This window comes from Carassius auratus, chromosome 34, assembly GCF_003368295.1.
Source record: "Carassius auratus strain Wakin chromosome 34, ASM336829v1, whole genome shotgun sequence".
Classification (NCBI taxonomy): Eukaryota; Metazoa; Chordata; class Actinopteri; order Cypriniformes; family Cyprinidae; genus Carassius; species Carassius auratus.
Genome location: NC_039276.1, coordinates 9,503,467 through 9,527,336, shown reverse-complemented (window position 1 = coordinate 9,527,336; position 23,870 = coordinate 9,503,467). Strand labels below are relative to the sequence as shown.

General features: G+C 38.3%; 2 protein-coding genes across 9 annotated transcripts in view; one reads left to right on the top strand and one right to left on the bottom strand.

Annotated features, from left to right (window-relative positions):
* The window catches only part of LOC113053109 (lysine-specific demethylase 6A-like), a 51,722-nt gene extending 33,309 nt beyond the window's left edge, over positions 1-18,413 (top strand). For 3 of the 8 annotated variants that reach the window (XM_026217826.1, XM_026217824.1, XM_026217830.1), the window contains 19 exons: positions 546-765; positions 1,037-1,171; positions 4,240-4,380; positions 4,466-4,543; positions 6,459-6,563; positions 6,658-7,041; positions 7,479-8,251; positions 9,287-9,416; positions 11,550-11,655; positions 12,518-12,723; positions 13,511-13,572; positions 13,659-13,733; positions 14,733-14,881; positions 14,988-15,102; positions 15,222-15,409; positions 16,201-16,342; positions 16,451-16,577; positions 17,124-17,294; positions 17,433-18,413. In XM_026217826.1, the coding sequence (XP_026073611.1) occupies positions 546-765; positions 1,037-1,171; positions 4,240-4,380; positions 4,466-4,543; positions 6,459-6,563; positions 6,658-7,041; positions 7,479-8,251; positions 9,287-9,416; positions 11,550-11,655; positions 12,518-12,723; positions 13,511-13,572; positions 13,659-13,733; positions 14,733-14,881; positions 14,988-15,102; positions 15,222-15,409; positions 16,201-16,342; positions 16,451-16,577; positions 17,124-17,294; positions 17,433-17,465 (3,340 nt within the window). In that variant the 3' untranslated portion in view covers positions 17,466-18,413. Of the gene's footprint in view, positions 1-545; positions 766-1,036; positions 1,172-4,239; positions 4,381-4,465; positions 4,544-6,458; positions 6,564-6,657; positions 7,042-7,478; positions 8,252-9,286; positions 9,417-11,549; positions 11,656-12,517; positions 12,724-13,510; positions 13,573-13,658; positions 13,734-14,732; positions 14,882-14,987; positions 15,103-15,221; positions 15,410-16,200; positions 16,347-16,450; positions 16,578-17,123; positions 17,295-17,432 lie in introns of those variants that run through there. The other 5 variants (XM_026217827.1, XM_026217825.1, XM_026217829.1 and 2 more) reach the window with 4 other exon arrangements.
* Positions 18,212-23,561, bottom strand: LOC113053110 (deleted in autism-related protein 1-like). Its single transcript, XM_026217833.1, has 5 exons — positions 23,232-23,561; positions 22,569-22,833; positions 21,992-22,165; positions 20,301-20,589; positions 18,212-19,226 (listed from the first exon to the last, which is right to left on the bottom strand). The coding sequence occupies exons 1-5, from the start codon at positions 23,411-23,413 to the stop codon at positions 18,880-18,882; spliced, it is 1,257 nt and encodes a 418-aa protein (XP_026073618.1). The 5' UTR covers positions 23,414-23,561; the 3' UTR covers positions 18,212-18,879.
* Between the last annotated feature and the right edge of the window lie 309 nt (positions 23,562-23,870).

Sequence of the window (23,870 nt, the reverse complement as noted above, 5' to 3'; positions counted from 1 at the left end):
TAAAATGAGACGCATGTTGTTTGTATGGATTTTTTTGGAAGCTGGGTGTAAATGGGGTCATTTGGGGCTGATGTTGCCTCAGGCATGTTCTCAGGGGAGGGACAGGAATGCTCAAGACATTTAAGCTGAAGCGTTCACCTCAGAGCTGTGTAATCACCTTCTCACCTTCCTAAAACTTAAAGCAACCATGTACAAACACAACGTTTTCGCCGATAGGTTGCCAAAACCCTTTTACCATATTGGACCACAAGGTACCTCCCAAAATGTCAGCAAAGCTAATCAGAAAATAAGAAATGGTTTATTTGTATATAGTTGTTACTAAATGCTGAAATGTTTTGAAATGTTTGTGTATTGCACATCAAAATAGAAACCAAGCAACCGCACAAATGTTTCGACACACCATTGTTGTCATTTGTGGCTTGCTGTGACAAAATCAAATATGGAAGGTATGAATTGTTGCTTGATGTGTCATTCTGTGGCAGCTAGTTAGGTTTGTTTAGCTTTCCCTTGTTTACCATTCCTCTCTGCTGTGTTTGTGTCTCCAGTGTGTTGTATCAACAGCAGAACCAGCCGATGGATGCACTGCAGGCATATATTTGTGCAGTGCAACTGGACCACAGCCATGCGGCCGCCTGGATGGACCTGGGCACACTCTACGAGTCCTGCAACCAGCCGCAGGATGCCATCAAGTGCTACATCAATGCCACATGCAGCAAGTCCTGCAGTAACATCCCAGCTCTGACTGCTCGCATTAAATGCCTCCAGGTAGAGAAAGTGCTTGCACTTGATGATATCAGAAGAGGAAGTGTACATGTATCATTTTAATGTCCGTCATTTTTTTTTTGGATGGGGGGGGGGGGGATATTTGTTTTTCAGCTCCTTCCTGTTTGTTGAATCATATCCCCTTGTCTGACATACTATACACTGAGAATATGTGCGTCATTTTCATCTATGATTTGATGCATACCACCATTGCATTGACTTAAGCTTACCTGAATCCGACGTTGAACATGTTTTCTGCGCAATCTTTTTCTAGGCTCAGTTGTGTAATCTTCCACAAGGTAGTTTACCAAGTAAAAGTAAAATGCTCCCTAGTATTGAGGAGGCATGGAGCCTACCAATCCCAGCAGAGCTCACCTCCAGACAGGGAGCGCTCAACACAACACAACAGGTGAGAACAGATAAGCTAGACAAGCCACTCTTACACCATCTAATGGTTTTAGACTCATAAAAATGATTTTGGTAGTGGTAGCTTGGACAATGTGGCGTTTTAAAGAAATATTTTGGGTTCAGTAGTACAGGTTGAGCTTAACACCATTTGTGGGTTATTTCTACCACCGATAACAATTGAAACTTGTTACTTAATTTGTATTTATTCTTTTTAAAAGTAAATGTTGTGGCAACAAGGTATTTACTGTTACAGTACAGCCAGATAACACTTAAAGGGGTCATATGATGCGATTACAATTTTTCCTTGCTCTTTGGAGCATTACAACCTCTTGGTGCATAAAGAAGATCTTTAAAGTTGCAAAGAATAAAGTCTCAAATCCAAAGAGATATTCTTTATAAAATGTAAGACTTGTCCACACCCCCCTAAAACGGCTCGTTCTAACACGCCCCCACATCTCTATATCACTGTGTGGGAAGATTTGCATAATGCTGCCCGGAATTTCATGCAAAGAAAGAAGGCTTACCTTTTATTCTCCAATCAGAGCACACCTCCCTTTTCAGACCGATGAGCTTTGTAAAAATCGGCACGTTTCAGAAGGCGGGGCACAGAGGAGAAACAATAATGTACAGTATGTGGAAAATAATTTTTTGAACCTTAAACTGCATATAAACATTTTATTACACCAAATACAACAAATAATGTTCTTTTTAGCAGCACCATATGACCCCTTTAAATATAATATATGTACACTACTAGGGCTGCACGATATTGGGAAAAATTTACATTGCGATATTTTATTTTTCTGCGATATATATTGCGATACAAACAAAAATGGGGTGAGCAAACTTACATTCTCATTTTAAATTATTTAAACATCGACACCATCGTGTCAATTGATTAATATGCACGAGGGAGAGAGAGCAAGACAGCGCTTGTTGTTTGAAGACAGACATTTGTTTGAAGACGCGCTTTGCGCGCGCTCTCTCTCTCTCTCAGGCCGGTGACAGGTGCAATATAAATAGGCCCCGGTTTTCCGCGCGGCTTGAGTCTCATAAGACGCACGTCTCATGCAGGCAGTCTGCAAGCTCTAACCTGTTAACATGGGAGCCGAATTAAAAACGGACACGCCACGCAGCTGAGAAGCTTGCGCCACGCATCAAGTGTGTCGCCGGCCACGCGCTCGCTCTCTCTTTTGCGCGCGATGTTTGGCCCCTACAGTTAATGAATAACGGATCAACTACGACAGCCTACATAGCGCATCCTGCGATGTGACTATCGTGGATTTGTACATCGCGATATCGATGCTTAAACAACCCATCGTGCAGCCCTATACACTACCATTAAAAAGTTTGGGTTCACTAAGAGATTAAGCGGCACATCTGTCAACATTGATAATAAAACATTTTCTTGATCACCATATCAACATATTAGAATAATTTTGTTATAAATTACGTTTAATATAAAATGATCTTCTTTTTCTTCCATATGTTAACCATGTTTTACCATATTGCTGTTTTTACTATGTCAAATAGATGTACCTTTTTTTTAAAGGGTTAGTTTACCCAAAAACGAAAATTGTCATTAATAACTCACCCTCATTTGTTCCAAACCAGTAAGACCTCCGTTTATCTTCGGAACACAGTTTGATAGATTTAGTCCGAGAGCCCTCAGTCCCTTCATTGAAGCTGTGTGTACGGTATGCTGTCCATGTTCAGAAAGGTAATAAAAACATCATCAAAGTAGTCCATGTGACATCAGAGGGTCAGTTAGAATGTGTTGAAGCATCGAAAATAAATTTTGGTCCAAAAATAACAAAAACTATGACTTAATTCAGCATTGTCTTCTCTTCCGGGTCTGTTGTGAGAGAGTTCAAAACACTGCAGTTTAGTGATATCCGGTTCGCAAACTAATCAATGTAACCTGATCTTTTTGAACCAGTTCACCAAATCGAACTGAATCATTTTAAACGGTTCGCGTCTCCAATAAGCATTAATCCAAAAATGACTTAAGCTGTTAACTTTTTTTAATGTGGCTGACACTCCCTCTGAGTTCAAACAAACCAATATCCCGGAGTAATTCATTTACTCAAACAGTACACTGACTGAACTACTGTGAAGAGAGAACTGAAGATGAACACCGAACTGATTCTTTCGGTGATTGATTCTGAACTGATTCTGTGCTAATGTTATGAGTGCGGGTAAACCGAAGGCTTGAATGAAGAGCAATCATCGCCAATGACATAATTACGTCGAGCGCAAAAGAACTGGTGAACCGTTTTTTTTTTGTTTTGTTTTTTTAACCAGTTTATTGAATCGAACTGTCCGAAAGAACCAGTTCGCGGAAAAGTACCGAACTTCCCATCACTACTAGTGTAAATCTAAAATATCTTAAACCGTGTCATTAATGAAAATTTTTGGGTGAACTAACCCTTTAAGCATTAGAAATTTCTTTTGAAAACATTTAACAAATCTTGCTGACTACAAACTTTTGAAGGGTAGTTTATGGCTGTACATTTGGTAGCAGTTGTTTTGAATCAACAGAAGCCCCATCAACAATTTTTTTTTATTTTTTTTTTTACGATTAAGCTTATCTGTATCGAACCTGTGATATTCCTTTAATGAAACATCAAATTGTGTGGTAAGCCCTTCATGATAAAGTACCACTAAAAGGTCCTTAATTTCCAGTCATACAGAACAATGTTGTTATTAACATTGCTTCTGGAGAATAATCTTAAACTGCAAAGGTTTAAAGTTATTTCCACTAGTTCATTAGACCATAGGACTCATCGGCACACATCATCTTTTGTTTCAACATATTGGTCACTTATTTTGGGGAACAGTTTAAATCTACAAATTGCATATATTTCTCATAAATTGAATTGAAATAATTGTTAGTCAGAAAGTTGCATAAACCTTTCTCTTGACCTGGACTTTTGCTTATTGTGTAACGGAGAAGTTTGACGTTGAAACGTCAGTATTGATGCTTCATTGTCAAAAAACAATTTGGGTTGCTTTAGTGAAATGTTCATGCAACTGTCCTAGCTGCAATTCTGTATTTCTTGCCAATAGCAGAATACCTGCAAAGCTCATCAGAGCAATGAAGGCCAGTCCCAAGTCCCAGGCCAGTCTCTTCCCTCTCATATGGTTTCTGGCCAGACTGATGACCAGTCCATCCCAGCCAAAAAGAAGAGGACCGCTAGTCCAGCCAGGGTACTAAAGGAGAGCATTTTAGTTTAATCTATTACAGCTGTCATGTAATGTTTGATTATTTATGGGTTTCTCGTCCCACCATCAGAATTCACCTGTTTCCTGGGCAAATGTTCCAGGTCATCATCAAGTCCCCAACTGGAGTTTAACCCCACAGAATCTACAGGTTGGTTGCTCATTCTGGGTGTTTCTACATCTGTGAACAGTTCAGCTTTGCTATCACAGGAATAAATTACATTTCAAAGTATATTAAAACTGATAACAGTTCTTTTAACCTGTTAACAGCACACCCCCTATTATGGGTCTTACAGCTGAAAATGACCTACCTAACTTAAAATTGCAATAGTTTCTAACTTCAGTGTGCTACACACACAATTGTGGTGTCTTTGAAAAGAAGTTACTAACCATCCAGAGTTGATAATGCTCAATAAGATAAAGTTATAGAAACTGACGTACCTTGAATATTTTTTTACAACACTGATTTTTTTTTTTTTATATATATAAAAATACCTGAAATCATTACTGGAGCAATTGGTTTAACATTTATTCATTTAGCCGACGCTTGTATCCAAAGTGACTTACATTTGCTATATATGTCAGAGGTCGCACACCTCTGGAGCAACAAAGGGTTAAGTGTCTTGCTCAGGGACACATTGGTGTCTCACGGTGGATTCGAACCCAGGTCTCTCACACCAAAGGCATGCGCCTTATCCACCGTGCCAACACCTCCGTTTACCATTTCACCGTACACCACATTTTAAAGTCACATGTCTCTCAGTTTCTGTTTCAAATCTGAAAATGATGCCATGAAAATGAGATTCCTGTCTAGTCCACCCCCCACCCATGTAAATATTTACAAAAATACCCATCATGAGATAGGTGCGTCACAGCTCACATCACAAGCTGTCACATGAGAGCACCAGAATTCAAATAAACAATATTCCGCTTCTCTTTGACATTTTTTTTCTTCTTTTATTTAGTGGTCTCCTCCTGTTAGTGACACTGTATGCTACAAAACCATGCTGTTTTTTATTTTATTCAAAAAATACTAGTGGTCAACCAATTTGTGTTTTTTGACTGCCGATAACTTGGAAAGCAGGGTGGCGGATATAAAGCAGAGATAATTAAAAAATATATATATTATTATAGATATTTAAGAAATTTAAAATAATTTGACAACGGATTAAAAATGTGTAAAAAACATACTTAAGATTAAAATTGTTTTTCACAAATAAATATTTTATTAAATTATAATATAAAAAAAGTAAACACTGTAACCAACAGTTTAACCCTTACCTTTCTTACTAAACTGATTATGCATGTTTTGATGTGTACTGCTTACACAAATTTAGCAAATACATTCCTCATAAGCTTTCCATTGGAAAACAGCGATCTGTCATCGATGCTTGAGACTTAAACCTTCATAATGATATATAGTTTTTATTGATGAATTTTGGCCCGTCTCATTTAATCTATTCATAAACATTAACATATGTAAACAAGATCCTTCAGTGCTCCGGCATCCAGGTATAATAATAATAATAATTCCTTACATTTATATAGCGCTTTTCTAGGCACTCAAAGCGCTTTACATAGACAGGGGGTATCTCCTCATCCACCACCAGTGTGCAGCATCCACTTGGATGATGCGACGGCAGCCATATTGCGCCAGAACGCCCACCACACACCAGCTTACTGATGGAGAGGAGAAAGAGCGATGAAGCCAATCAGCGGATCTGGGGATTGTTAGGAGGCCATGATGGTCAGAGGCCAATGGGCGAATTTTTTTTAGCCAGGATGCCGAGGACACGCCTCTACTCTTTTTGAAAGACATCCTGGGATTTTTAATGACCACAGAGAGTCAGGACCTCGGTTTAACGTCTCATCCGAAGGACGTATAGGATAAGTTTAAATTGTAATAGTATTTCACAATGTTACTGTATTTTTTTAATTCGGTGAGCCATAAGAAACTTATTTCCCAATTTTTTTTAAAAAATCATTAAAAGAAAACCTTGATTCCTAAGAACTACCCAAAGCATACTAATCAGGTTTTTTTTTTTTGGTTTTTTTTTTTTACTCAGCTTCTGGACCAGTTACGGACCAACAGGGCTAATCTGAAGCCAGTGCAACTGCAAATGCTGGAACAGTTGGAAAAGCAGCTCAGTCTAATGCAACAAAATCAGCAGGTATGGATCATGTACAGTGGTGCATAGCAGACTGCAAACATTTTGTTAGATTTTAATATTGATGGTTTGCCATCACTCTTGCTCTGCCCAACAGGCGAGACTGAATGCTATGGGTCAGATACGACCCAGTGTGTCCAACGGTCCTATAGCCGACCCCTCACTGCTTATGAACTCTAATTCCACATCATCCTCTCACCATCCACACATTGCTCTTTCCCGCACTCCTTTCACCCACTCACGATGCGCTGCTCAGCCAATAGCCAATGGACCTGTCCCTGCAAGCCCCGCCTCATGCACGGCTGGAAACTTGGGTAACACAGATGCCGTGTCTGTGGGCAATAATCACCTCCCAGGAACGGGGAGCAACGGAAACGTGCCTTACTTGCGGCAAAACGCACTACCTCATAACTGCACAACCCCCACCAGCAGCAGCATGGATGATGAACCGTGGAAAAGCCAACACATCAACTCCACTCAGGTGAGATTATAACGTCCTGATCATTATTATCATGTTAAGTACAATATTCAAGTTCTTTAGAATCGCTGTGTGGCAAATAAACCACACTTCAGAAATTTCTCCCGCTCAAAATTTGTTGTTTTTTTTTCTGAAGAAAGGTAAATATAGTGATGAAAGCAAAAATATTACATGTCATGGATAAGTATTTTTGTTGAACCGGGTTCAAAATTAAAATTTCTACCTGAGATTTGGAGCCAAATTACAGAGGGGTAAAATGACTTTAGAAAGATTGTGACATTCTTTTTAGTGTAAAAATAAGGTAAATGAGCAGGCACCATTATATATTCAATATCAACTAACAATATATTGTGCTTCTCTAGTTTTGAATTCTTAGGGTAGAATGTAAGATGTATTTCACTGATTAATCCAGTTTTTCTTCCACTTTGTCATTATTTCAGGGGCTTCAGAAGAGTCCAGGTTCATGTTCTGCAGGTCCTAATGGCGAGCAGCCTTTCTCTTCCGCTGGGCCTTCCCAGCCTACCCCGGCAGCCGGCACTGGCGTTCCAAATCAGGCCGGACGTTCGGCCACAGCCAGCGACACGTTAGCGCCAGAGGCCAGTCACAATCACCTCCCCTCCCTTAGCTCCCCTCACTCTGCTACCTCAGGTGGACAGCAAGGCATGGTTCACACCAAAGAGAGCAAGCCTTCAGGAAATGGGCATTCCGCAGGGACGCCTAACAGCACTGCCACTGCAGAAGGACTGCCTAATCATGTCCATCAGGGCCAAGCAGACGCTGCTGGGGCGAAACCCTGCTCACCAGGTGTACTTAGTTCAGACAATCCTCAGCTCTCTGCCTTGTTGACTGGAAAAGCCAATGATAGTAATAATAGTAATGGTGGTGGATTGATGGCTGCCTGCACAAAGGTTAACAACGTTCACCCAAGTCTGCACCTGGGGCTTAAGGCACAGGAAAACTCGGTGGCCTCCTCCCCGAGTTCTGCCATGTCTACAGCCACACCCTCACCCAAATCTGTAGACCATCACAACACTCAGAACAGTGTTAACATCCTTAACAGCCCCACACTCAATGGCAAAGGTCTAGAGGACTCTCAGAGCCCGTTGAAGGTGGCATCTCCACTGGTTTGTCATAAAACCACGTCTCCCTCGTTCACCCCGTGGTCCTCCGTCTCCATCTACCCCAGCTCCAGTGACGTGCTCAAAGCATGCAGGTAAGTTACTCATTCTTGCTTGCATATGAGCCGAGTTGTGCAGAATTCCAGACCGATTTCTTGATCGGTTTTGTGCTGTTTTTTGGTTATGGTTATACTAAGCCACCTTAACAGGATTATCAGCTTTGTTTGTGTGCATGTGATTACATAGCCCCATCATCACCTTTTCTGGCATAATATAAATCCATCCTAGTTGATTTGGTTTAAATCTGCTGTAAATGATGTTTTAGGCTGATGACTTGATGTATTGTTTTGATTTGTGCTAGAAACAGATTTGCAGTGGTGAGCTGTTAATTATTTGGAAGGTAGTTGAAATAGTGCTTTTGTTTAGTATTATGTTTACAGACCCTGACATTTTCAATACTAGTGTATGCACAGTTTTATTTGTTTATTTATGCAGTGCTAATTTCATATGCATTTAACCTATGTAGTGACTAGTAATAAGCAAGACTGATAAATTCCTGCTTGCAAAATATTTTCTATGCCACAGCATAGGAAAAAAGAGCTATTCCATCATTAATAATGGCAGAGAAAGTACCACACGAGACTAAGCTGCAGAAAATGTCAAGCAGTCAAACTTGTCAGTTTTCACAATCACCAAGGTTCCGCTTCCAAACAAAAAACAGCATGACTACGGCTCCAGCCTCACAGTTGTAATTATTTAGAGAAATTTTAGTTACCGAACTTTTGACCCTCTGGCATGTTGGTTAAAGTGGGACATTTCGTCAGTGCTTACAGTCTTATTAGACTGTTTGTTTTGATTGGAATGGCTGTTGATGGGGAAGGACATTGCCAGTGTGTATCTGTCTCTAGTGAACTTGGCTTGTGGCTCCACCTGTGTCTAGAGAGCAACAGCACATGTGCTGACCCTCAGTGTCCCCATCATGTAGATATGAATACATCAGAGATTACAGTTTTCACCACAGCATGCACTCTATTAAAATGAGATTTGGATATAAATTATCTATTGTATTATTATATTCTATACAGCCATCTGGACATGCTAATTAATATCTCATGAAATGTATTTTACAGAAACCTAGGGAAGAATGGTGTGTCCAATAACAGCATCTTGCTGGACAAGTGTCCCCCTCCACGGTTACCACCTGCACCCTTCCCTCCTCTGCCAAAGGAAAAGCTCAATCCTCCCACACCTAGTATTTATGTGAGTGAAACATCATCAACATCTGACACTGTGCAGTAAGGCTGAACGATTTGGGAAAATAATCTAATTGCGATTTTTTTCCCCAATATTGCGATTGCGATTTAATATGCGATTTGTTTTGTAAAGATTTTTTTTATCCTCTTTTTTCCCCAACAAAACGTAATGAATTATTTAAATATGACCAACACAATATTAGATGCATTTTGTGTGAAATGTTCTTTCCCATAGGCTGGGCCTATTTGTTATAATTAAATTAAAACATGTATGACTTGAAATAAATGACATTTTTATTGAACTGCTCGTTACAGAAACATCTATGGCTTTGCCACTGTGCATTTCAATAATTTAAACAAAGGTATGCGCACTTTGTAAACACTGTGTGCAAAATTTACAGTCTGAAGAAAAAAATAATTAAAAATAATAATTATCTTACTGCTCCAAAGTCAGTAAAATTTCACACAACTGCAACAGCATTTGCTTTGAAAATATTTAGTAAAATCAAAATAAATAAAGTTATAAATAAAAAAATGGAGAAATGCACTTTTAAATTAGACAAAAACTATTTGAATATTATAATTTGGAATAGATCAACCTCACTTATCAAGTACACAACAATAACACACCACACAGACTAAAGTTCACTACGAGTATGGCACTGCCAGCTATAATGATCCAACAGTTTTGTTCTCAGTGGCTCACAGGTTTTTTGCTAAGAAAACCAGAATATTGACTTTTGCTGGCTTCAAGGATGAGCGAGTGCAAGTCACAATATTCCCTCCTGTGCTAAAAAGACGCTCTGAGGGAGCGCTTGTGGCAGGTACAGGTACTCTGGTAAGGCTCAGCTGTGCGGCTTGACCACATATCTGTAGTGCTAGCAAAAAACTCCACCGTTTTAATAAAAAGGACCTATGTATATATATAAAACATATTAATAGATAAATTGAATAAAGGCCAAAGATAAGAAACGTTTCATTTTACCCCAAACGAATTATATTTTATCTTGAACCACTAAAGAGACATCAGAGCCAGCGGCAAATGTCAGAAAATCTAGCCGAGGAAAGGCTACTCTCGGCGGATACATGATGACGGAGCTCCCGCTGATCGCATGGAGCTCATCTCTGAGCTCGGCGAAACACATTTTTTAAATAGACGCTGTCATTATAAATAAACCGCATATTTGAATTTAAAACAACTACATTCTCGCCTGAAATACTTTTAAAACTACATTTCATGACACAATAACAGTAATATTTTGAAAATTATCCGAATAAAAATGGCGGTTGAAAATGCTCCGTGGACTCAGCTGGCAGAAGCCCCCCCATGACGCGAATTCGCGTCTGTTGTGAAGTTAATTTCACGCGCGAATCAAGCGAATTACTCGCGCGAATGAAGCGAATGATCTCAAAATGGTCAAGCCGCAAACTAGGCGCGGTAGACGCGAATTTGACGCTCTATTCGCGTTTGGTGTGAACACAGCATTACCCCGTGAAGTCGCAACGGGAGCACGGCATGCTCTGCATAACACCTGAAGCTGTGCAGCATCTTCTTTTTTGAAACCAAAATAGTTCCACACCACCGACGTGCTGTTCCTCTTTGAGATTAAAGTCGCAGCTGTGTCAGTTACTGACTGTTCCGTCGAGGCAGAGGCCATTGCGCTACAGGTTAAAGATGAACTGACAGGATGAAAAGTTGTTGCAGCCGAGTTCTCCGCTCTTTCGCTCGCGTCACGTGCCCACCTCAAATCGCGCACGTTGCGATTAGAAAATCGCATTTTCTCATATCGCGATATTATCGCAAATGCAATTAATCGTTCAGCCTTACTGTGCAGCCTGGATGCTCTTTATCTACTCTTTTAGTTTTACTGCCATCATACTATTTACTAGTCAAAATACAAGGCAAAAAAACCCTTTTTTTTTTATTTTTTACATTTATGCATTTAACTGATACTTTTATCCAAAGTGACTTAACAGTGCATTTGGGCTATACTTTCTTTACCAGTTTGTGTATTCCCTGGGAATTGAACCCACAACCTTTTGTGCTACTAATGTTAATGCTCTACCACTGAACCACAGGAACACTTTTTCTCCAGTTACCAGTTTAGTTACCTAAACCAACTTTTTAAATCCTTGTCAGTTGGAGAACAAGAGGGACGCTTTCTTTCCACCTCTACACCAGTTCTGCACAAATGCAGCCAACCCCGTTACAGTGATCCGTGGCCTGGCTGGAGCCCTCAAACTAGGTGAGAGTGTGTTTCTGGGTACTTGTGCACATTTGACTGCTTGCCAAAGCACTGCTTACGTGTGAGCACTAATTTGTGGTTTTTGTTTTCATTTGTCATTTTCTGGGTTTTGTTGTCTATTAGCACCTTTGTTTAAATGATTATGTTGTAGTTTCATAACGGAGCACTCTGTCAAACATTTAATTAGCACCACTACAGAAGGAGTTTTACACACACTTCAGGATGATTTTGGTGCAAATGACAACAGCACCATCTGCATGTTGAAAGTGGCATTACACGGGAGCATCCCCACCACAGAAAACCTCATAAATGACATGGAATATATCATTTTGCTGAGAGATGGGCTCTATTGGTCACCTTACTACAGAAAGCAGAAGTATTTTAGGAAAAATTGACCTTAAATTTTACAATTAGTTTTGGACTGATATTGTCCTTGTAATTGAGTTGTCATGCTTTATAAATTTTAGACCTTTTATGTATACTTTATTATTGGGTGGCAAGTTGCTGTCAGGGAAATGTGGGCCATATCGGCAAAATTTGTATTCTCCTGTCATGTTAAATGTTATTTTTACTACATAGCAAAAAAGGGTTGTTTGTCCATATTTTTCTATATTTGGCCCCTAACTGTGTTTAAGGGTTTTGAAACCTAAACCTCATATTCATGTTTGATTTACAATCACAATATCCTTCTATTCTGTCTTGTTGCTAATTTAAAAAGGCTGACATTTTAGATCTCACATTCCTTTCAAAACCATGCCTTAAAAATGCAAAAAAAAAAATAATAATATATTATTACTATTATTATTATTATTATTATTATTATTGTTTAATATTTATGTGTTTTGGCTTCTCTTCATGTCAGATCTGGGATTGTTCTCTACCAAGACTCTGGTGGAGGCTAACCCAGAGCACATGGTGGAGGTGAGGACTCAGGTATCTCAGCCCACTGATGAGAACTGGGATTTGACGGGAAGCAGGAAGATGTGGAGTTTTGAGAGCAGCCGGTCTCACACCACCATCGCCAGATACGCTCAGTACCAGGCCTCGTCTTTTCAGGAATCATTGCGGGTGAGTTGTCATAATTCACATGTTAAGGGAAAAAAAACATGCAATCCTAAAATGTTGAGAGCATAATTCATTAGTGGCATCAGTTTAACATAACTTTAAAATTCTTGGCCGGCTGAACATAGGCCTACTGGATCAGTGCATTTTTTCATCAGTCTTTATATGAATCAACAAAGAAACCACTCACTGCTCTTGATTAAAAAAGCTTTTGTAACTTTAATAAAACACAATATTTAATTTATACAGTCAAATATGCAATGCTGTTTTACATTTGATTACTTTATTCAATTTCTGTACCTAAGAACTAATGCTAGACCTCCCTAAACAAAAAACTGAAAATCACTGTTTATTGTTTGTTTCTTTGCCGTATTGTATTTATTTGTGCTGTTGCTTGTAGTTGGATAGAGTAATCCTTTTTTTTTTTGTAGAAAGTATAGTTTTTCCATAAACATAGCACATACCAAACTGTCCCAAAACTCTAAAACTGTGAAACAAACTGGACTGTGAAAAAGTTGAACCGTGCCACCCCTAATACCTATCAAAAAGGATAAACATCTCCCGCTATGACGACACACATGTACCGTGGTTCAGAACCAAAAACTATCCATTTGAAAGAAAACCAGAGGGGGCAGGGGAGGGGGGCAGCCGCTTAACTCTGGTTTGGACCAAGCAATCAAACCAAGCGTGGAAGCACCCAAAGACAGACACTGAATGCTGTTGATACTGTGAAACACTTCATGATTGATGCTTAGATTCTAATGGTTGCTGATTCACATTTTGCATCTAACAGGAGGAAAATGATAAGAAAGGGCAGAAAGACCACTCAGACACAGAAACTGCTCCATCAGAAAAGTAAGTCAATGTTCAGTTAAAGTCCATATGTTTTAAACACTTTTGACAGAACAATAGTCTTTAACTGGAGCCTGCGTTTGTTCCAGTGTGGTCCGCAGAAGAAGAGGTCCCTTTAAGCACATCAAGTTTGGGACCAACATTGACTTGTCAGATGAGAAAAAGTAAGTGCTCACTGGTTTTGTTCTTCAAGGTGTTTCTTTATTCATGTGCAACATGGAATAGAAAGTTGCAGATCTGCTTGAATGCATTAAAGTCATTGTGAAGCCAAAACTTGTTAAACTAGTGAATTTGCTAGCACAGCTTTTGGTTGGAAAATTGCAGATATAGGCAGAGCTGTGATCAAGCATCAGTAGGGCTATTATGAAAGTGTGTATATACTACCATTCAACCAGACAAAATGTTATCAAAAACCGTAACAATGTAAATTATGATTACAGTTTAATCCTAATGTTGTGTTCCCGTCGTTTTGACCTACAGAGATTCCTTTTTCCTGAAAATGCTAGTTATTGTTAACACATTGGACTAAACTTACTGACTCTCAGGTGAAATAAGCTTAGATCAGTGAGCCTTACAACCAACCTTAATTGAAAAAAAATTGACATGCATTGAATCCAAGATTTGGTGATAATTTTATCTTAATGAGAGATTTACAAGCAATTTTTTAAAGACTGGTCATTTTTGTACCAGTACCACTTAATGAGGTAAAGGATTTTAAAGTGCTGTAGAAAGAGTTTACGGTATTTTCCGGACTAGAAGTCGCACTTTTTTTCTTAGTTTGGCTGATCCTGCGACTTCTAGTCAGGTGCGACTTGACTTAATTTTACATGAACCAAGAGAAATGAACCAAGAGAAAACATTACCGTCTCTATACTGCTCATTGCTCCTGTAGTCTACACTGAGCAGCATAGAGCACCCTCTTGCGGCTGTAGACGGTAATGTTTTCTCTTGGTTCTAAATAATTGCGACTTATAGTACAGTGAGTGCGACTTATGGTTTTTTCCTCGTCATGACGTATTTTGGGACTGATGCGACCTGTACACAGGTGTGACTTATAGTCCGAAAAATACAGTAATTGAAATCGGAAGGAGAATTGTGTTCGTGTAGTGTTCAAGACAGGCAGGGAGACATGCATCTGACCTCTCTGCTCTGTGGTCATGCAGGTGGAAGCTGCAGCTGGCTGAGTTGAGTAAGCTGCCTGCCTTCGTGCGGGTGGTGTCTGCAGGGAATCTGCTCAGTCATGTGGGCCACACCATTCTCGGCATGAACACAGTCCAGCTCTATATGAAGGTCCCAGGCAGCAGGACACCAGGTCAGCACATACACATCTCGCCGCGCTTTACCTCAAATACAGACATTACAGAGCTGAATGTAGGGATGTTAATAAAATTACTAAGCGATTACTTTGTTCCAATCAGGTCATCAAGAAAATAACAACTTCTGCTCTGTGAACATTAACATTGGCCCTGGAGACTGTGAATGGTTCGCCGTTCCTGAGCCGTACTGGGGTCTCATGAATGACTTCTGTGAAAAGTGAGCACAATCAAAAAGGCTTTAATTCCTAAAACACAATACTTTGTTTAATGTAAAATATGCATTTTTGCATGTTTTTATGGCTTGCATATGTACTGACTGACATATTTTCTATGCAGGAATAATATAAATTATCTAATGGGCTCGTGGTGGCCTAATCTAGAGGACTTGTATGAGGCCGATGTTCCAGTGTATCGTTTTATCCAGAGACCCGGTGATCTGGTCTGGCTCAATACAGGCACTGTGCATTGGGTTCAGGCTATCGGCTGGTGCAACAACATTGCCTGGAATGTAGGACCACTCACTGGTAAATAGTTGCTTATCATATCACTGTTGTTGGGCCTCTGGATCTGTTCTAAAACCTTGTGAGCCGCTGATGACCTACTGCCTACATATGCAGCTGTTTTCTGAGGGAGCGACTGAATCATTGTTGAATGTATTAAATGAATGTTTAGAACACTCAACTTTGGGATCTTGTTAAAAAGCTTTTAAATCTTTTTTTTTTTTTAATTTTCTAAAGGTAACTATTTTGTGTTTTGAGATCACTTTAATTAAAAATGCATAAAAAATTTTTTTTTTTGAAGAAAGCTATGTTTCACAGCCTTGTAAAGTGAAATATAATATTAGTTATTACTGTTATTTGTGACCCTAAGGTACATTTTTAACAATAGCCAAAAATACATTGTATGGGTCAAAATTATAATATTTTCTTTTATGCCAAAAATCATTAGGATATTAAGTAAAGATGTTAATAGATATTTTGTAAATTTCCTACTCTTAAATATAGCAAAACTTATTTTTTGATTTGTAATATGCATTGCTTAAAATTAATTCGGACAACTTCAAAGGAGATTTTCTCAGTATTTACATTTTTTTGCACCCTCAGATTCTAGATTCAAATAGTTATATCTCAGCCAAATATTATCTGATCCTATTAACCCATTCATCAATGGAAGGCTTATTTATTCAATTGACACTTAAGACTGGTTTTGTGGCCCAGGGTCACATTTAGGTGCTTTACTCTAAACCTTAAATTAAAATGTAGATCATCTATTAGTTATTGATCAAAGTGTCTAATTCGTATCTGTTCTTCATCAGTGCATCAGTACAAGTCTGCTGTGGAACGCTATGAGTGGAACAAACTCCAGTGTGTCAAATCCATTGTTCCCATGATTCACCTCTCTTGGAACATGGCCAGGAACATCAAAGTGTCAGACCACAAACTCTTTGAGATGATCAAGTAAGTCTACTCAGCCACATTTACGATTGTGGTTCTTTGAGAAGTCACAATGAGAAATCTCAAGCAGATTACCGAAACTGTTTAATAAGGTTTGTTCCTCTTCCTCAGGTACTGTTTGTTTAGGACACTAAAGCAGTGTCAGATGTTGAAGGAGGTGCTTATAGCTGCTGGTAAAGAGCTAGTTTGGCACGGAAGGACCAAGGACGAGCCTGCTCACTACTGTAGCATCTGTGAGGTGTGTATTCTTCACCTAAAATCTTTTAGATTTGAATCGTCTACATTTGTTTCAAATTGGACGTTGTCAGCCCTGAAAAAAAAATGTAAATTCTAAAAATACCTGGAAAAGTCAAGTATTTAAGTATAATATTTAAAGTATTTCTAGTTGTGCTCCGCTCTAAAATATTTCTCTGGTTTAAAATTTCATTTTGCAAATGTGATGTCGATTTAAAATGATTTTTGAAATTTTTTATCCTTCGATCACAATTGGAAGCGTCATGAAAAATTAAGTGCTTCTAAAAACTCTACATCTTACCATGGTAATCATCTTGAGATTACGGATAGAAAATATGCCTGTGATGTTGGAATGTATTCATTTTTAAAATTCAGGAATTTCTTTATTCGACAAATTTTATACAAGGCTTTATTTATAGATGCTAGAATGCATGTTTAAGAAATACAAGGCTTTGTAAAGCTAACATTCAAAGTTATTTTCACTATTTTCATTTGATTTGATGTTTTCTGTTCATGCATGCGTTTTAATATATATATGTATTTATCCCAGGTGGAGGTCTTTGATCTGCTGTTTGTCACCAGTGAGAGCAACTCACGTAAGACATACGTGGTGCACTGCCAGGACTGTGCTCGGAGATGCAGCCCTAACCTTGAGAACTTTGTGGTTTTAGAGCAGTACAGAATAGAGGACCTCATGCAAGTGTATGACCAATTCACATTAGTAAGTCTCAAAGGCCTTATCTAGAGAAGCCCTAGCTTTCCATAGATCTCTGCTGAAACCTTTTCTACCACCTTTCTTATATTTGTATGATTAATAGTCTCAGATAGCAAGAAATGAGTCTTCTGGCTCTTTCCACAGGCCCCACCCCTGCCCTCCTCCTCCTCAACTTGACGTTAACATTAAATATTCCTCGGATAACACCCTGGAACGCAACACATCACTTTCTGATATTCAGGAGACCTGACCCAGTTCCACACCACTGGTTTCTGTAGCAGACCCCCATCATGGCTGCTGGTTCGAAGCTGTTTGTCTATGCAACCTTGCCAAGTATGGAGTCCGTCCCACTGGAGTGAAGTGGGATCGTCTCCATCTTCAGGACTGTTTCAGCTTGTTCAGCACCACTTCTCTTTGAAACACAAACTACAAATGGACTAATTTCTGAGGAAAAATGGTTTTGTGTATATACCACAAATGGCAAAATCACTCAAAACTACTGACTCTTCCTTTTTCTTTTACTGTTGCTTTAATCCATTTTTTTTGTATTTGTTTCTTTTGTCCTCTTCTGTACTTCACGTATGAGCTAATACGTAATTTTATTTGAATTTCATTTCCTCTTGTGTTCTACCATAGCTGGACTTTTTCCTTTCAACATTTTCTTTAGGTAACAAAAAAAGAGAGAAATTTTGTAATGTGAATTTTTTCTTTTCCTTTTTAATTTTTTTCTTCTCTTTTTCTTAAGGATAATGTTAATTTGGGGGAGGGGGGGGTAGCCAAGTCAAAGAAAAATGGGTTGCACATAGACTAAGGAATAAACTTTATTTTGTGTTTTTGTGTTATATTTCTAATCTTGTAAATTTACACTATTTATAAATATTTATTGCTTGGAAAATATTTGTTGATGGAATGCTATGTTGTTGTTTTTTTTTTTTTTTTTTCTCTCCAGAGTTCCTGCCATTAAATTTTATGGAGTAATGTCATTTTGAACATTTCTCTTTTTACATTTTCTATACATGAATAAAACTGCTTAGCGAGCATTGTACAGTAACATGAAGATTGATATGGTTTATGGGTTACTAATCAGAGTTGTCTTTGTAATTAAATGATTCTTTTGTGATGAAATTCCTTGTCTCGTCCATCAATTATAATATGTATACATTTTGAATATAATTGTTTTTATTTTTGCATAATGTTTCAAGGTTTGTTTGTTTTGATAAAAAAGGTCCTTCACTGGATATATACTGATTACTGATGATGTTACACAATCCATTTCATTTACTGTATCTGTGACCTTTATGCTGTAAGTGATGGGCCTTAAAGGGATAGTCCACCCAAAAATTCTGTCATTTACTCACTTTCTTATTCCAAACCTGTATGTCCACCTTCTGTGAAACACAATAGATATTTTGAAGAAGACTGGAGACCATTGACTTCCATTGTATGTACAATAATTTTTATATTTTATTTCTAATTTAGTCAATGTTCCACTGAAGAAAAAGTCACAAGTTTAGAAACAACTTGAGGGTGAGTAAAAGATAACAATTGTTATTTCTGGGTGAAAGATCCCTCTCAAGTATGTAGTTTTGGTCTAGAACTTATCATTATAGAGGCATTCGGGATACCTGTATCCATAGAGAGCACTGCATGGCCTTAATGTCTGTAAAATGTCTTTTAAGGTTTGGACAGCAGCAATTATTCTTTGGTCAGACTGAGATTGGTCTGCACAGATAGCGAGAAAACTGACCGCTTCTTTGGGAAGATGACCTGACTGCACATCATTGGGCAAGAGCAGATTGTTAATGACATGTTTGCAAAGTAGAACAAAACTCTGTGCGGCTTGAACAGTTTCACACGGAGGCAGTCTTTCACAAGATCCACTGAGACAGGAGAAGACATCGAGGTGTTCTGGTAACAAGTCTTCATCAGGAGGATATCCTGCAGGAAGGAGCAATGTAATAATGATTTAAGCATAACGTGTATGACGGAGAGCGCCAGATTAGGTTAAACAAAAAATGATCACTGCAGTAAACCTCAGTGGCAGAACCAGAGGGGTGTCCAGGATGGCACTTAATATCCTAATATTTCATTTTCCTTGTTTAATTGTACTCTCAAGCCACACGATCATTTTCTTACAGAGTGAAAAACCGAGCAAAGAGAACGGAGACAAGAAAGAGCAGATAAAACTTACTGAATGTACATTGTCTCATGTAATCACTCAATGGGTGTTTCAACCGCGGAAAGACAACAGCTTCTAAATATTGTCACATAACCGCAGAAAATCCATTCAGTGTTCATAAACTAGTGAGAAAAATGTACACTAGAGAGGGGAATTTTGCAAAAATTACATTAATTTTATTTTTATTCATATATATATATATATATATATATATATATATATATATATTTTTTTTTTTTTGTTTGTTTGTTTGGTTTTTTTTTTTGTAATTTATAAAATAAATATATAGATAAAAAAAAAGGTCTAATATGACTGGGGTCTAAAAGGGTTCCCTGCCTACAGCTTAGATTAGAAAAAAAAAAAAAAAAACATTCAGGCCATTTAATCGCAAACTATCACAAAATTATTCCTGAATAATTCTCACTACAGGCTGAACTCAAAGTTGGTAGCCCTGTTTGAAGTAAGTTGAAGTTTTAGGTTTCTTTTCACTGTATTATTTTAAGTTAATGCTCCAACCGCTGGTTATTATGAGAGAAATAAGTTCCAATAGACTAACATGTAGTCTGATGTATAGCTAATGTAGGGTAATCTGAATTAATCTTATCATGCTTTTTTATTTTTTTATTAATTCTATAAATAATTATAAATATTATTATTAATGTTGAAAACAGTTGTGCTGCTTAATATGCAGGATTCTTTAATGAAAAGAAGACCTGAATTACACTTGAAACATGAAAAGGATAAATAAGTTTGTTTGTGTACATGGTAAAAGCAATATTTGACCATAACAACTATTTACAGGTTGCTGCACACATAACTAAACCAGAACTGACCTTCCTTCAAGTCAATGATCCCTATGTTACTGGTATCCACAATGAAGACCCTGTTATCATCCAAGGTACCAAACATGTCCTCTGAGATGTTGGTGTAGAAGAGGCTGAACTGGAGGCTGTTGGAGCTCAGGCTCTGGGTCATATGAAGAAGCTGGTAGGCGATGTCCGCACGGCGCTCCAACGGAGAGGAAAACAGGTTCCTGAGGGGTGTGCTCCCTGCCCAGACCATCATCCTTCCACAGGAGCCATGGTAGCGGAGGAAGGGCCAGCCCTCCGCGCCTGGAAACATCTGGAGGCAGAAAAGTCAAGAGTAGGGCTGAAAACAGGAAGCGAGGGAGACTGAGCAGGCAATGCCAGTGTGTTCATTTTTGCTTTCTTTACACACACTGTTTCAAACTTTCACATAGCATCTTTAGGTTATAATAACATTAAAAATGTATATCCAGGTTTTGATTTTCAAAGATTTATTATAAAATTGTAAAGTTATTTTTCATACTGAAACCGTTGAAAACACACAACATAGTAAGTGGATCCACATATGACAGCCTCTGAACTTGGTAAGTACTAATTATATTATATCATAATCAATACTTATATAAAGACACTGGACTACATCCATCAGTCATCGCTTCTGAAATAAATTCAACGGGTCACCTTGTTAATGCTATAAAATAATTACAACAAAACAAGCAACAAAATAAGATTTCATGATGAACAAGAACATGAACGACAATATCACATTTCCCTTACATTCAACTTCCAAAAGTGCATCATCTTTGCCATGTTACATTCATTTAGTTGACTAGTGCTATGTGCTGTATTAACAAAAACATACATGGGATTAATAAAAACACTAACACTGACAAGCTAAGCAATATAGCATTCATAATTGAATGATTCATCTAATGAATGTGATGTAGCGTAGCTTGTCAGTGATCTAAGGCTCTGTGTATTAAATGTCGCTCCATCTAAAAGCACGTGAAGGACATTTCAACTCATTTCATATCTCACAATAATAATTAATCAATTAATTGAAATAACGATGTTTTTAATTAAGGTACGAAAAAGAAATACTATGGAAGTCAATGGGAACCACCAACATGTTTGACATAAAAGGCGAGGTAGGATTGTGGCGAAACAGTTTTAAAATAGAAACTTGAAATGGCCGGTTTTGTGCCCAATTTTGACCCCCTGCCAAATTATTACCCCCCTCGTTCAAATCGCTACCTGATTGTCTAATCCTAACCCCACCCCTAATCCTAACCCCTCCCCCAAACCTACTCCTAAACCTACCAATACTAGGGGGGGAATTATTTTGGCAGGGGGTCAAAATTGGACACAACAACCGGCAGTGATATCTGTGATGCAAACTGATTTTTTTCTCACACATTGTCATTTTAAATTAAAAATTCTAATAATTTGTGTAGCAGTTCCCAACTGAATGTGATGATGCAAGAAACATTTAATGTTTTCGAAATTTTAGAAATACAAGTAAGAGCTAATTACATACTAGAATCAGAATTACCCCTAGAATTTCCTTCACCGTTCTGTTTGTTTAAAACAATTTGGTTCCCCGCAGTGTTCAAGACTGAGTTCATGCATTGGGAATGCACTGAGAATCACCTTGATGTTGCATGTGTCATGCTCAATTACTGCACAATTTGCAACTGGCAGCCATCTTATTGTTATACCTGCATTATGAAAGGTTGTTGATTGACAGCCAAGGTATAAAGAAGTCTGAGTTTGTCCTTTTCACTGAAATGCTTCATCTGCACACTTCCCACATCGGTCACTTCAAAGTAGCGTCGCACAATGCGGTCCAGGAGCCTCTGAGATGGACAGCGCAGCATCGGGGTCACCAGACCCTAGAAAAAGAGTTGATTTAAACAACTCATACGTTTTCAAATGAGATCTATAAGGCGTTGTTTATTCAATTATGGATATGTTCCTTTTGCACTTTAAAATGATTTGTTGTGGGGGGAAATTACATGCAATTTAGAAATGGAACATAAATAAACAAATGCCCAAAGTTGAAAAAACTCCCATATAACATAATTGATTTAAAGTTTGGCTACAAAGGAAGAAATACACTTGTTACCTTCATCTTCAGCAAAACTTTAAAAACCACTGATGCCACATTGTAAGTGCGTAATTGGCACCTCCTAGTTTTCAAATTAACAACCCTTTGAAATTGAATTGTTCAGACCTTAAATCCTAAGCCACTGCTGACTGCAAATAGACATCAGAATACAGAGACTGAATGCAGACCTTCACCATGCTGGGAAGCAGTACGTTGGAGCGGACCCATCTCTGGAAACGTGACGTGGCCTTGAGGACCGCTTCAATGCTGCAGGATTTCCCTTTGCCTGCTGAGGTGCAAATGCTATTGTCTGATATCTGTTGCAGGTGTGGAGACATCAAGCGGGACACCACCACAGGTCTCCAGCCCGCTGTGCTGTCTGTATAGTTTCCCTCATATGAACGCACATCTGCTGAGGAGAGATTCGACTGAGCAGTCAGCCATCTTTCAAACCTGCGGTACAATAATAATCAGTGTCCACATTAGCTTCCTGTTTTTGCTTTCATTGCTCATGCGCCCTCAGATCAATGAATAGATACTGTGAGCTGCACATTTTGAAGACAATTTTGAGCTTTATACTGACTTTTTATATTCCTATAGCATGGAATGTATTTGAACATATATAGGGTATAAGCAGAAAGTTATTTAAGCTGGATATTTCATAAAAAATGTTGTATATATAATATATTAGGTCAATATTTTAATATTTAGACATATTTTTATTTGAACATTTGGATACCCTGTCCTGGAGATCAATATGCTTGTATTATAGTGTGAATATCTTTAAAACCTCTCTTTAAGGACAAAGAGAATATTCTTCTCCGACTCAACAGCGAAATATTCTAGTTTACCTTATTTCATCCTTGAAAAACTTCTTGCAAATGGATGTTCCAGTGCAGGCGTTGCATTTATCCAAACCCAATAAGATTCTTCTGAAGTCATTGAGTTTCTCTTGGGGTGCTGGTGAGGGGTCTGGAGTACCAAGAGCCAGTATGATGTACAATGTCCAGACCTCTGACCATATCCCTGCCATCACTGTATCCGAAACCCCAGAATCACAGCACCATAGTGGGAGCCCAGTATGGTTAAAAACACACGTAACATGAGCACATTAAAAAATGAAGTGGCACCTCTTGAGTCTTAGCTGTAGTAGATCTGTTATATCCCCACCTCACTTAGACAGGAAACACATGGTGAACAAAGATAACCCTTGTCGTCATGGTGATACTTCCTCGTGCATTCAGCCTAATTTCAAAGCTGTACACGCAAAGGTTGGACACCCTGTTATACACATTGAGTTTTTCTGAAATTGTGATTTTTTTAAGACCTTTTGTGTATGTAATTTATCGAATCCACCTGCATAATGCAATGTTATTTTAAAGATCACATTTTGAAGTTTGTATAAATTGATCTGAGAGGGAAAAAAAAACTTTTAATATAAATTAATGTTAGAAATATTGCAAAAAACAAATTCATGATAATGTTTTATA

What these genes read in the sequence shown, in the direction of transcription:
- LOC113053110 (XM_026217833.1), bottom strand. Translation starts at nt 23,413, where the DNA reads ATGGCAGGGATATGGTCAGAGGTCTGGACATTGTACATCATACTGGCT. An exon ending in TGCTTCCCAGCATGGTGAAG is followed by an intron (nt 22,166 to 22,568) that starts GTCTGCATTCAG and finishes CTCTTTTTCTAG; the next exon opens with GGTCTGGTGACCCCGATGCT. An exon ending in GATCATTGACTTGAAGGAAG is followed by an intron (nt 19,227 to 20,300) that starts GTCAGTTCTGGT and finishes TCCTTCCTGCAG; the next exon opens with GATATCCTCCTGATGAAGAC.